The sequence below is a fragment of the Ascaphus truei genome, unplaced genomic scaffold (genome assembly GCF_040206685.1).
Source record: "Ascaphus truei isolate aAscTru1 unplaced genomic scaffold, aAscTru1.hap1 HAP1_SCAFFOLD_987, whole genome shotgun sequence".
NCBI lineage: Eukaryota > Metazoa > Chordata > Amphibia > Anura > Ascaphidae > Ascaphus > Ascaphus truei.
In genome coordinates, this window is record NW_027457327.1 from 27,142 (window position 1) to 40,674 (window position 13,533).

Genomic DNA, 13,533 nt, shown 5'->3' on the forward strand with positions numbered 1-13,533 from the left:
TGAGGAATTTTTTCTAAGTCTTTTTCACTGATTTTTTTTTTTTTCGTAGTGCAATGTGAATTTTTCTCTTAAAAAATCACCACCGCTCACCTTACGCTTTGGAGAGTAACGGAAACACACACGGACACAGTGAGAGGGGATATTGTGGATGCGCATCCATAATTAAGGTTTGAACAAGACTTCCATTATAATCCCATTTTTTAAGTTGCTCATAACTCTCTAAAAAATTCACCAATCAGTCTGGTGGATTTCAGGTCGGACTGGCAAGGTGATTTTTTATCTTTATTTGAGCACAAAATCGCTTGTATCTGTTTAATACACATTTTCCATGTCATTGAGAAGCACTGTATCTATGAACAATTTCATAGTGAAATATACAAATGAAAGAGTACTTGGGATCAATTGCTATATATGGTCAATAGGATAAAAACCATAAAAATTCAATTGAAAAAAAATAATACTTTGTTTGAAGGGTGGAGGGATAAAAGGCTTGCAGAGAGTTGGGGGGCAAGGGGAACAAAGGGGTCACAGAAGCCTAATGCATCTGCCGGGGATGGAGTGGAGAAGACACCAGAGAAGTCTGATGTAAGGAATAGAAAGGGACTGGACAAGCATCATGCTTCTGGTTGGCGGGTGGAGAAAGGCACCCGGGAAATCTAATGCTTGTGGGGTGAGAGGAGAAAGGGATCAGAGAAGCCATATGCCTGGAGGGGAGAAGCGGGATATTTCTGGGGAGCAGGAGGATTTCTGTGGGAGCTAGGCTGAAACTGAGGCCTGGGTCCTAGCTCTGGCAGCTCGTTTCCCATTGGTCAGTTTAAATTTCCGATCCTCCTCTTTGGGCTATCCTAAAGCACTGGGTCCTCCCACAGCCCTGATTGATCCATCCGAGGCGAGGTCTTCCGTGACGATTATCATGACAGTATCACGTTCCCGGCCTTCTTTATTACTGTGGTATAGCTATGCTACCAGTGTATTGCCCAACCCTACTCTGAACAAGCAAATGGCTTCTTCCCTGTATGAATCGCCTTGTGTTTGAGGAGGGGGTTAGTCTATGAAAAGCTTTCCCTTTATTCTGTACATGGGAAAGGTTTATCCCCAGGGTGAATCCCCTGGTTGTTCATATCACCGACTTGTTTCTCACACTGCACATGTGTAAGGTTTCGCCCCGTTATGAATCTTCTGGTGTGTGAGGAGATAGCCCTTCCTTAAAAACCTTTTCCCGCACACTGCACATTTGAAAGGTTTCTCCCCTGTGTGAACCCTCTGGTGTCTTAACAGGGTTCTCTCGGCACTGAATTGTTTCTCACACAGTGTACATGTGTAAGCTTTCTCCTCTGCGTGCGTCCTCTGGTGCCGGAGGAGGCTTCTTTCATTACGGAATTGTTTCTCACACACTGTGCATGTGTAAGGATTCTCCTGCGTGTGAAGCCTCTGGTGTCTGAGGAGGCTTCTTTCATCCCGGAATTGTTTCTTACACACTGCGCACGTGAAAGATTTCTCCCGTTTGTGAATCCTCTGGTGTCTGAGGAGACGGCCCTTCTGGGAAAAGCTTCTCCCGCAGTCTGTACAGGTAAAGGAAACACTGTTTTGTGGCATATCTGGGGTGCTGGGAGAAAACCAGCTACTGGACATATCAGAGTCCCAGTTCTCCTCATCCAGGCAGTTCTCTAACAGAAGTAAACAAAAAAGACAGAACACAAATGTTTTAAATCTGTAAAGCAAATTACTAAGAAAAAATACTTTGCACAATTTACTTTGATCACTACTTAAAATTAACAAAAATGTTCTGTTTACTCTATACCTGCGGCTTTAAAATTGAGGCCCCTGGATAGCCAATACCCCAATGACTTTGGTGATGGTCCCCAAAGATCTGCAATATATAATTTGTATTTATTACTCTATTGATAATATAAGTGTACATCCAACTCATTATTAACATTGAAATTGGCCATGACAAGTAAAGTTATGGAAATCCTGGTCTATCATACTAGTGAGTTAATGATATCAACCCAGACATATATAGTGTAAAGATAGTTGGGAGAAGACTAAATACACAAACTTGACCCTATTGCTCCATTTTGTGCCTTACAGAATTACATAGTGGATGAGGGTTAAAAAAAAAAACAACAACAAAAACACATGGCCATCAAATTCAACCTATGTTAAATGTAGACGACAGATATTTATCCTATATTTGATCAAGAGGAAGGCAAACACAAAACCCCAGTGACATCATCTAATGATATCTCATAAGGGGAAAAATTAATTCCTGCCTGACTCCAAATATTGGCAATCGGATTACTCCCTGGATCAACATCCTTCCCATGTTTACTTATTTGGTATATCCCTGTATATCTTTCCAATATGTCCAACTTTTTTTTTTTTTTTTTAAGATATTGTATCTGCCATCACAGTCTCCATGGGTAATGAATTCCACATTTTAACTGCCCTTAGTGTAAAGAACCCTTTCCTTTGTTGCTGGTGAAATCTCCTTTCCCCTAAGTTTAAAAAAACAAGGGATGCCCCCGAGTGCTTTGTACTGCCCGTGGGATGAATAGTTCTTTTGAAAGCTCCTTGTACTGTCCCCAAATATTTGTATATAGTTATCATATCCCCTCTTAGACGCCTCTTTTCTAATGTAAATAAATCCAATTTAGCTAGCCTCTCCTCATAAGTTAGAATGTCCATCCCCTTTACGTGTATTAATTTGGTGGCTCTTTTCTGCGCTCTCTCTAGTTCCATAATGTTTTTTCTAAGGAGTGGTGCCCAAAATTGTACTCCATATTCAAGGTGTGGTCTTACTAATGCTTTGTAAAGGGGCATAATTATGTTAACGTCACTTCCATCCATTGCCCGTTTAATGCATGATGAGATCGTGTTTGCCTTTGCAGCTACTGCACGACTTTGGGTACAATGCCTTTTTTTTGTCAGTCGAAACTACTATTCATCCCAGTTCCCCAGCACGCTGCCTTTGACAAAATATTTGACTCCACCCTTTCCTTCGCTTCTCACATTCATGCTGCTGATAAATATTGCCCATTTTCCCTCCGCAACATTTCCCCAATCTGCCCTATTCTAAAAATGATGTAACCGTCTCTTCTCCGGCCTTCCCTTCTCCAAACCGTCCGGAAACAAGTCGCCCATAGCAGTCTTCTCTCCCTGACCAGATGTTCCTCTCCTGCTCCTTCTCTGGACTCTACGCGTTTCGCTCACAGATACAAGCTTCGTCAGGAGTCCTCACAGAATGGACACCCTGTAAGCGCACAGTGTGGGGGAGTGTTTTTATTGTTTATAAATACTGGAGTTCAGATATTTTGCGTGATGGTGATTCCTTCTTTCTCCTCTTAAAGATCAGCCACACACATCGCTTATTACTGGATGCTGCCATCATATTCACCATTGATTGTGACATGCTTATTATACTCACTAATGTGAGTACAATGATTGAAGGTTCATTCCATTTCCTCACTCTAACCACAGCGATACTGTTCTATGGTCTCTCTTTCTTTGCCTTTTTTATATACCTTGCACCCCGCTCTCTCATGCTGTTGCATTGCTATGTGCGAGAGACTGGAAGACTGGTTCTTTTGAAGGGCGAGTGGGAGGCAGAGTATCTGATTTGTATATCTCTTGCATTTAATTTCACTTGTTCTGTGTTATTTTACACAGATCGCCAACATTGTTTTTGTTAAGGAGCATTCCCACGTACCACCACTGGGTGGCAGCATTACTCCATTTATGTTATATACCTAAAAACGATTGTCTAATCTTCCCACTGACCTGACTAAACATGATTTAAAAAAAACATCTTTGCCTGGGGCAAACCCAATATATCCTGGACTGGCAGGGTCGTCTCTGTTAACATGAACCTTCTCCTGAAGATCATGTATCTGTTTCGCTCCCGGGGCCTTCAAATATACTTAAAGATCTGCAGGTAAACATATCCCCATTTGTTGGAGATGGCAAACGTCCTAGGATAAAATAATCAACATTATACAGAGCCTCAGAGTGTGGTGGCCCGGCCCTCCCCAATAGGGCCAAATACTTTCAGGCCTCACAACTGGCTCAGCTTCTCCTCCTCTGGAACTCTCCCGAGGGCCCCAGGTGTTGGGTCGATAGAGGATTCAGACTACGAGCCAATATCCACCCCCTGCTGTGGCCGACACAGAATAGCAGCCAGCCTGCAACCAAACTACAGCAGCTCAAACACATTCTCGCTCTGTGGGATCGTCCGATGTCCCCTTTTAAAACCTATCCACCACCAGATCCGGCAATGATCACACGTCTTCATAACCCCGACTCCCGCCCCCCGGCCTCTCGGTACAAGCATTTACATCCTGGAAAGCCGCAGGCACTGCGAGTCCAGGACAATAAAGCCTTTCAACCAAATACAGAGAGACAAAAAAAATGACCCCAGTCCGAGCGATTCCGTTATTTGCAGGTCAGGAACTTCCAACGCTCCAGATGCGGTTCGACTCCAGGTTCCTGGAGAGGGGACTAACTCGGCTCTTTACCAACAACGCTTCAGCCCAATCTATAACCAGAAATGCACATACATGACAAAATGGGAGGAGGAAGTGGGCGACACGTTAGAGGATGAGGACTAGACGGACATACGCCCAGCGGCTTCTAAGAGCCCCATTTGCACCGCTGTCAGGGAAAACATACAAACTGTTGTCCTGTTCGTACCCGACAGCGGTCAGACTTCATGCCATTAATAGGTCATACTCGGCAGCCTGCTTCAGAGGGCGAGGGCAAAAGGGCTCTTATCCCACATCCGGTGGTCCAGAACAGACAGGCAGTCACCCTCTCCCCCATCTACTATTAAGACGTACTTTACTCTGTTTGCACGCCTACTGCCTAATCTGGGGTAATGTCTCTCCCAAATTAGAATGTCCCCTTTTTATTTTCTGATCCCCATTAAAACTGATAAATAAAAAGGTTTATAAAAAATAAATTAAAAAAAAAACCATCAAGAATCTCAACAGCAGAGAATTTCAAGTAGAGTTAAAAAATAGGCTTCATCTTACTCAAAAAACATTGGGACACGTTGAGATAACTATACAGAAATACTGTATACTGATTCCTAAGGGGAGGGGATAAGTACAGGCAGTCCTCGGTTATCCGACACAATGCGTTACTCAAAATGGCGTTGGATAGCGAAACGTTGTAAAGCGAAACACGTTTTCCCATAGGAACACTGTTTAAATGAAAGGTTCCGTTCCTGAAGGCATTTTTAATGCTAAAATACACAAAATAGTTTACGCAGACAATAAGATATGCAGCACACACAAATTATATAGTGCATATACTGTATTATATATATATATATATATATATATATATATATATATATATATATATATATAATATATTATATAGTATAATATAGTATAATATATATATTATATACACACAAACAACGTTGCAAAGCCTCGTAAGAGCGTTGGATAAGCCGTTATGGCGTTGTAAAAATGAACATAGGTATGCATTGCATAGCATTGGATAAGCCATTCGTTGTAAAGCGAAGCATTGTAAAACGAGGACTGCCTGTAATTGATTGTACTTTATTATTAACCGAGTGATGAGTGATTTTTCCCCTGAGTGCTGAAAACATGACGTTTATGGTGCTACCAATGTTCAAACCTCAATAATGATAATATTCTTAATATAACCTTAGGCCTCGGCCAGGCTCCCTGCTGGCGTGCTGAGGTACGCTGAGGCTCAGGGAAAGCGGGTGCTTTCCCTGGCCTTGCGGTTGCTTACCGCACGCGCCGTCAGGGGGCGGGCCGGGGGCGGGCGCGTCACTGGCCGGGGGCGGGCCAGTGACGTCACGGAGCTGGTTTGCCCTCATTGGGCAAACCGCTCACGTGACCGGCCTGTCTCGCCGGCAAGCGGGGGAATTGTAAATTCCCCTAAGACCTGCGCTTCCGCAAGCGCGCGGAAGCGCAGGTGAGCCCCTACTAAAGCCGCTCTAATTGCGGCTGTAGGGGCTCAGTGCTGAGCGGTGACGCGCGCTCCCGCCAGCAAGCAGGGAACATGGCCGAGGCCTTAGTCAAATCATGCGTTTGTGTTTTTCACTATAACATGTAGGAAAGAGGGTGAAAGAGGGTGAATTCGCAGAACACCATTCCAGCAAAAGTGGTAGTGGCAAATACACCCCTGAGGAAGTAGAGTGACATCTACGAAACGCGTAGGGCTAGTGGCATTGCCACTGTTGGACTGGCTTTGGACGTTTATGGTCATTTGACATTGGAGCCCAGCTTTCCCTTCAGCCTGTCAGCTGTCCCTTTAAGGCCACGGGTACTATCGCGCGCGGGTGCGCAGAGAGTTCCCGTTTGCTCCGGAGGAGGAAGTGAGGCGTGTGTCTACACGCGGTGCAGAGCTGTGGACCCCGCACACCAGCCTCCACGGCCGGAGCTGTTCCGGCTACCATCGCAGGGACGGTCTGGAGCTCAAGCCGCAACGGAGCAGAGACATCACCCGGCAGGGAGACCATCTGTATTTAGGACTTGTTCCTACCAATGCGAGTTTAAGCCTTGCTGTCTGTAAGTAGGGCTCCAATTTTTGTGTCTCAGATGACCTGCGGTACTCTGTATTTGCCAATGCCTGACTTGGCATAGTTCCTTTTAATAAATAGTTTTTAATTGTCGCTAGGACTCTTAATTGTTTTGTGTATATTAGTGCAGTACTGCTCACCCTACAGTGTTGCGCTATGATTTTTGTTTGTTTGTGGTTTTCTCTTTGCATGGTCTGTCGAGCAAGTGTGCGGATCCCTTGAGGAGTTCAGGACATTCAACTGACAATTTGGCGCCAGGTTTTTCTTTATTTTATAATTGTATACGTGTTTTAATGTTGTTTTCTTCAATATTGTAGACATTTCAGTCCATTTCTAAACAAAATTGAATACAGTGAGGATATGAGGTTACTTACCACCAACAGGAAATGAATCAATTTCACCCTTTACTGGCGTCAGACGATCCTCAGTGTATGGTTCTGCTTTCTCCGAATTAATATCCGACTTCTCCGGTACAACCGCTGAAAACCAGGCAATAAGAAAAGGAAAATCCATCATATAAAGCTGGGAGGGGGGGGTTCTTGTAATTTCACCTTCTCTGATATTGGTAAAATATAATACCCGTCATAAAGAAATGTTTTACTAGCCCTTCTGGTAGAAATTGACTAATAGATTTGAAGTTTAAAATCAGAGACAGAACATGAAACACAGACAGAGCTCAGTGCACATCCAGTGAAACTTATACACGGTACAGTGCCTAAATATATATGTACATGTAGCCCTTTTTGTGAATCCCTGCTTTAAAGGAACTACTGGTGTTGTGTATACCTGTGGCTTCAGGAGCTCTGAGCCTCCGCTGTTGGGGAGCCTGGGGTCATACCCTTACTTATCATGGTGCAGCGCCTCCACTTACCCAGGATCCCCATATTAGAGGATCTACCCTGAGCAAGAAACATAACAACGGTATTGTGCAACAGGCAACCTTTTACTCTTGATATTAACTAACAGAATCTTGCAGAGTATACATAACATGTATAAGACCCTTATACTCTACAAAACACAACGTAACATACAGTGGCTCGGCCACACCTTGCTAGGGATAATGTTCTGTACACAGGTGGCTCTGCCACTCTCCCAAGGAGTATGTCCTGTAACTAGTATCTGTATAGAATAGTATGATGGCACACTGGTGCCCCCAATTAGTTAGTGGGAGGCGGGATCAGCGCCTGATGACCGGTGTAGGTGCACTTGTTGACTAACGATACCTTCCGGTCACTACGGTGACCACACCAACTCACAAAGGGTCCCTAGTGTTGCTCCAGCCTTGCGCCGACACTCTGCTATGCTGTGCGGTCTGTTCTCCAGACCAAGATGGCGTCCGCAACTCCGCTGCTGAACCCGCACTAAAGGGATACGTCCCTAACTGCTACGGCCGTCCCTACAAAAGCGGCACCCTACGATGACAGGGGTAATGCTCCTCGGGGCTGGGGAATGTCTCTCACCTAAGCGGAAGGGTCACTGACCCTCCGCTCACGCACACGAGGTTCCGCCACCTTCCTCCTTCACCTCTCACTCGTGTCTCCCACCGCCCACACGCATCCTGTGTCTCCATCCAGAGTCTCGCACCCTATTGGTTCTCAGCCTCAGCTGACTCTCCCACAGTTCAGAGTTCAAAGTGCAATCCCCAAAGTCCCTCCAGATAGGTTGCCTTTCGCGCGCTTCCCTCGCGCATGCGCAGCCTGACTAATCACACAGTGACCTTACTGGCAAAAGAACAGTATGGCGCTTCCTTTATTAGTGACAGCGCGGAACCCTCATATATATGTATACACATCCTTACATACAGTATAGATATCTATTAAATAAAATGGTCTTTTAGTTTAACATTTTGGCCAAAGTGTTGTAAGCCCTTGAGCCCCTACACGGCAGACCACATCTCAAGGGTCCCTAACACTAATATAAATTCTTAATAACCTGTGCATAACCAGGAAGAATGATTTATAATAAATCTGTCAAAATTAGTTACATAGTTCTAAGTCTGATTGAAGCTTTTATTAACCTGTACATTACCAGGAAAAGCACTCTGCATTAGATTTGTCACAATCATACTGCAAGCAAGTTCCCCTGAGAGTGGGAGATGCAGTGGAGTGAGCTTTTAACCATTTAAATGTGGGAGGGGGTGAGCTTCAACTAGGTAGGAGGAGCCACTCTCCAAACAGCTAAGACCAGCTGAACAAGAATTGTAAAACATACAGGACACCCACAAGCTCACATTGAACCCCCAAAATAACCACAACATATATACAAGCATATAAGTTTCACTGGATGTGCACTGAGCTCTGTCTGTGTTTCATGTTCTGTCTCTGATTTTAAATATATATTGTCATGCTCAGTATATATACATATATACATATATACATATATACATATATACATATATACATATATACATATATACATATACACACATACATATACACATACACACATACATATACATATACACACATACACACATACATATATACATACATATACATACATATACATACATATACATACATACATATATATATACACATATATATATATACATACACACACACACACACACACACACACACACACACATATATATATGTTGTGGTTATTTTGGGGGTTCAATATGAGCTTGTGGGTATCCTGTATCTAATAGAGTTGAAGACATATCTTACCTGCTAGTGATTGTATAAAAACACAAGATGAATTAGTTTGGGTATTTTACTCATGCTACACCTGTGAGCACATGCCCTGTATACGGTTAATACACACAGCTATCTTTCCGATTCACTTTTCTCCATGCACGGACCCTCAAACAAACAATATCTCCCCTCAATCCGTCCCAACATACCATCAGCCATGAAGGGCAGACTTGTGAGCACGTGACATCTAGGCAACCAGGTGTTAACACACAGCTAACTAGCTGTCTCACCTTTCTCCTTCGCAAGTTAGTAAATATTTACCCGTACAATATATATTTAACCCGTTGACACACCGAAGGAATTATTAAATGTAGGTATGGAGCCTCTGTTATTCTAGCAAAGTGCGGTCAGGTGCAGGATAGTCCAATTTAGCCCCCTGATACTCTGCAGAAACCCCAAAATGCCCGTCAAGGTCAATTTCAAAGCTTTACGTTTATTATAGTGTCAGGACAGCCATATCTCAATCCCCTCATTTACAAAACCAGATGTCCTTATCTCTATATACCATCAATCCTGTAAACCGAAGGCCTGGTCAGGGTTTAACAGGCCATAAAAAATAATTGTTGTGTTTTTAAGACAATTTGTAACCAACGTTAAATCTCTCGTTGCCAGATTGATTAAAATACTTAATAGTTTCTGCCATATTCATTACAACTTCCATAACTGCAAAATAACCAGATATCCATTGCATGAAATTTCAGAGCCATCAAAATAACCAGAATACTCACTAAACAAGTGTGGGTCCATGCTAGCAGAGGACTGCGCTCCGCTGTCCATGCTGGCAGAGGGCTGCGCTCCGCTGTCCATGCCGGTAGCGGTCTGCGCTCCGCTGTCCATGCCGGTAGCGGGCTGTGCTCCGCTGTCCATGCCGGTAGCGGGCTGTGCTCCGCTGTCCATGCCGGTAGCGGGCTGTGCTCCGCTGTCCATGCCGGTAGCGGTCTGCGCTCCGCTGTCCATGCCGGTAGCGGTCTGCGCTCCGCTGTCCATGCCGGTAGCGGGCTGTGCTCCGCTGTCCATGCCGGTAGCGGGCTGTGCTCCGCTGTCCATGCCGGTAGCGGGGGTTTATATTTGTTGGGTGGCAGCTGTGCCTGTATAAAAGAAAAGGATATGTAATTATTATAAGTTGCCTTGGACAAATATACGGTGTGAAGATAGGGGCAATGGAGCATAATTCAAGCTCTCCTACGGACATCGTGGTACGAGACAAAGATTCAACGCCTGGATAACTGTGCTGGATGATCCACGTTCACCTACAGATACGCCGTTACCCTTTATATACATTGTAAGGGCACCGCACAGAATTCATTTACTGAATTACACCTCTTTGTGGCCTTTACTTTGTTTTTGTACAGCTGTGTGTCTTATATTAAATTGTCATACTTCATGGTCAATATTTCATGATATGGGACCTTTTTGATCTGTGAACTTTATGTTCAGTTACAATGTATTAAAGCTTGGATCACACTATGGGAGCTGGCACGTCTTTCTTTTTGTACTTGTAGATTTCCCCTCGACGGTGTCATTTGAGGCTGCAGCTGCTCCTTTTTGAAGTATGATATTCCCCTTTGAGTGCGTTTGAGACTGTTTCTCTTCATGTGGATTATAACTTTATATTTGTTGTTATATATTTACCATTTATATCCTACATTTCTCTAATTATCAGTTTATTTCCATTTGCCACTCAGTATTACCACTACCAGTCACTCTCACTTTCTAGCACTTGTTTGTATAGGAGTTAGCAGAATCTTTGTTTCTTTTTCACACACACACACACACACACACACACACACACACACACACACACACACACGTTTTGGGGCCTGAAAGACCAGGTGTACCCATTAAACAGAAAGTATTTTGTGTGGTAAATTGAGTAGTTTAGAGGATTTATATAAGCATTGCTTGCAAGTACTAACATCCAGCACAAGTAGAGGGATTACGGTGGGAGCTATTTGTATGTGCCAAATGTTGAAGGGTGTGTGTGTGTGTGGGGGGTGTGTGTGTGTGTGGGGGGTGTGTGTGTGGGGGGTGTGAGTGTGGGGGGTGTGAGGGGGGGGGGGTGTGTGTGTGTGTGTGGGGGGTGTGTGTGTGTGTGGGGGGGGTGTGTGTGTGTGTGGGGGGGGGTGTGTGTGTGTGGGGGGGGTGTGTGTGTGTGGGGGGGGTGTGTGTGTGTGGGGGGTGTGTGTGTGTGTGGGGGGGGGGGGGTGTGTGTGGGAGGGGGGGTGAGTGTGGGGGGGGGGGGGTGTGTGTGTGTGGGGGGGGGGGGGGTGTGGGGGGTGTGTGTGTGCGGGTGTGGGGGGTTTCCAGTCAGTCATTAGGGCTCTATGGGTTAATTCCTCAGTACATTGTGATGTCTCCTCAGTAAGATCTGGCCAAGCTTAGCGAGGGAACGTGGCTACAGCCCAGGCAAATAATAGCAGTTTGTGTGTTAAATTCATTAGGAACAACTAAAGGTGGTTCACTGGGTGAGAAGAGATGCCCGAGTTCTGGCTGCCTCCCGGCACTGGCCGCAGGGCGTGTACGTCGCCCCAGGGAGTCATCCTAAGCACCAAGTACTGTACCCCTGGGACTGGCAGACCCAGTGACATCCTGCTACTGTTAACCAGTTCTTAAATAACATTGGAGTAGAGTCATTCATCCTCTCACCGGGGTCTGAGTCCTGAACAAGAACCCCCTGCTTCCCTAATGTAGTTCAGCTCGGGAGACACCCTGCTTCAATAATATGTTATTAAAATAAAATAAGCGCCACGTGATCGCCTGTTAGAGGTGCGCAGGGAGAGCAACTGATTCTGCCGCCCTCTTACTGCGCGTCTCTTACAGACTGGTGATGCAGCTCGGTAGGATTCACACAGCGAGAGTCCCATTCAGAAGCAGGGATCCCTGTTGTGTTAATCCTGATCTGCAATTAGTATGGCCGCGGAAATTCTGCGAGCAGGCGGTGGCCACCTGCGGTTTCCTGTCCAACAAACCAACTGGCTGCACCTGTACATCACCAGTAATTGCAAATGAGAAAAATAACTGCGCTTTGAAAATATTTTCCAAGTCACATTAAACGCAGGGATAGATCCCTGTGACTCATGGATGCTGTTCAACCTGCAGCATCCATCCTGTGGGTGCAGGCTGGGTATAACAGCTGGGACCTGCAGTTCCCCTCTGTTGGTGCAGGCTCCCTCTGTGGGTGCAGGCTCCCTCTGTGGGTGCAGGCTGGGTATAGCTGGTACCTGCAGTTCCCCTCTGTGGGTGCAGGCTGGGTATAGCAGGACCTGCAGTTCCCCTCTGTGGGTGCAGGCTGGTTATAGCAGGACCTGCAGTTCCCCTCTGTGGGTGCAGGCTGGGTATAGCAGCTGGGACCTGCAGTTCCCCTCTGTGGGTGCAGGCTGGGTATAGCAGGACCTGCAGTTCCCCTCTGTGGGTGCAGGCTGGGTATAGCAGCTGGGACCTGCAATTCCCCTCTGTGGGTGCAGGCTGGGTATAGCAGGACCTGCAGTTCCCCTCTGTGGGTGCAGGCTGGGTATAGCAGGACCTGCAGTTCCCCTCTGTGGGTACAGGCTGGGTATAGCAGCTGGGATGTACATAATCAGACTGCACAACCCACCAGCACATAGACTATATAACCTTATACAAAGTCTGCGGGAGGGGGAAGAGGGGCGACACATGGGGAAGACATGGAGCCAGAGGAGTACACATGTGGGATATCAGGGGGAAAGTTGGGTGATTGTCCCTACCTTGGTCTCCAATACACAGCAGCAGCACGATGTGAGCTCTCAGAAGGGCTTTTCCAATAGTCCTGATTTCCCGGGAAGTGCAAACACTCTACTTCCAGGTCAAAGCACTGTCCTACTGCGCATAGGATCATGGGAGTTGTAGTTTTTATAGACTTGAATACAGATCAGGCGTCACATACACAGTATATATCCAACAGTAACATTTCCCAGTACCTCTGATAGGGAAAGCTAGTTTTCTTCTGCATGTAGATGTTTATACACCACTTGGTCTTTAAGATATTTCTGTTAAGCTACTTAAGTTCCTCCCTTTTCAGACAATGTTATATGAAGGAGGTGACCTGGATATTATTTATTTTGTATTTATGTAACAGGTGCCCCTCCCCCCCCCCCCTCTGGGAGATGTCACTGTTACCTGTACTCTCGTTGTGCTGTATCTGTGAGGCTTACAGGATTGCTGAGTATCCGCAGATAGTAGTGGGGAAGACAGGACAGGCTTTTGGATATAGAGCCCTCATCTCGTTCTGGGTGCAGCGCCTCCATTCCCAGCAGG

The 13,533-nt window shown here is 45.6% G+C and overlaps 1 protein-coding gene across 2 annotated transcripts; it reads right to left on the reverse strand.

The window, feature by feature from the left end:
- Window positions 1–21: 21 nt before the first annotated feature.
- On the reverse strand, window positions 22–13,080 carry LOC142486779 (uncharacterized). Of its 2 annotated transcripts, XM_075585232.1 has the most exons (5): window positions 12,984–13,080; window positions 9,987–10,346; window positions 6,934–7,038; window positions 1,802–1,870; window positions 22–1,667 (listed from the first exon to the last, which is right to left on the reverse strand). In XM_075585232.1, exons 2-5 carry the CDS (start codon window positions 10,303–10,305, stop codon window positions 1,138–1,140), a joined length of 1,023 nt encoding a protein of 340 aa, XP_075441347.1. In that variant the 5' UTR covers window positions 10,306–10,346; window positions 12,984–13,080; the 3' UTR covers window positions 22–1,137. The 2 variants fall into 2 exon arrangements, with proteins under 2 accessions (XP_075441347.1, XP_075441349.1); XM_075585234.1 differs by lacking the exon at window positions 1,802–1,870 and having other exon boundaries at window positions 23–1,667; window positions 12,984–13,079.
- Window positions 13,081–13,533: the final 453 nt, after the last annotated feature.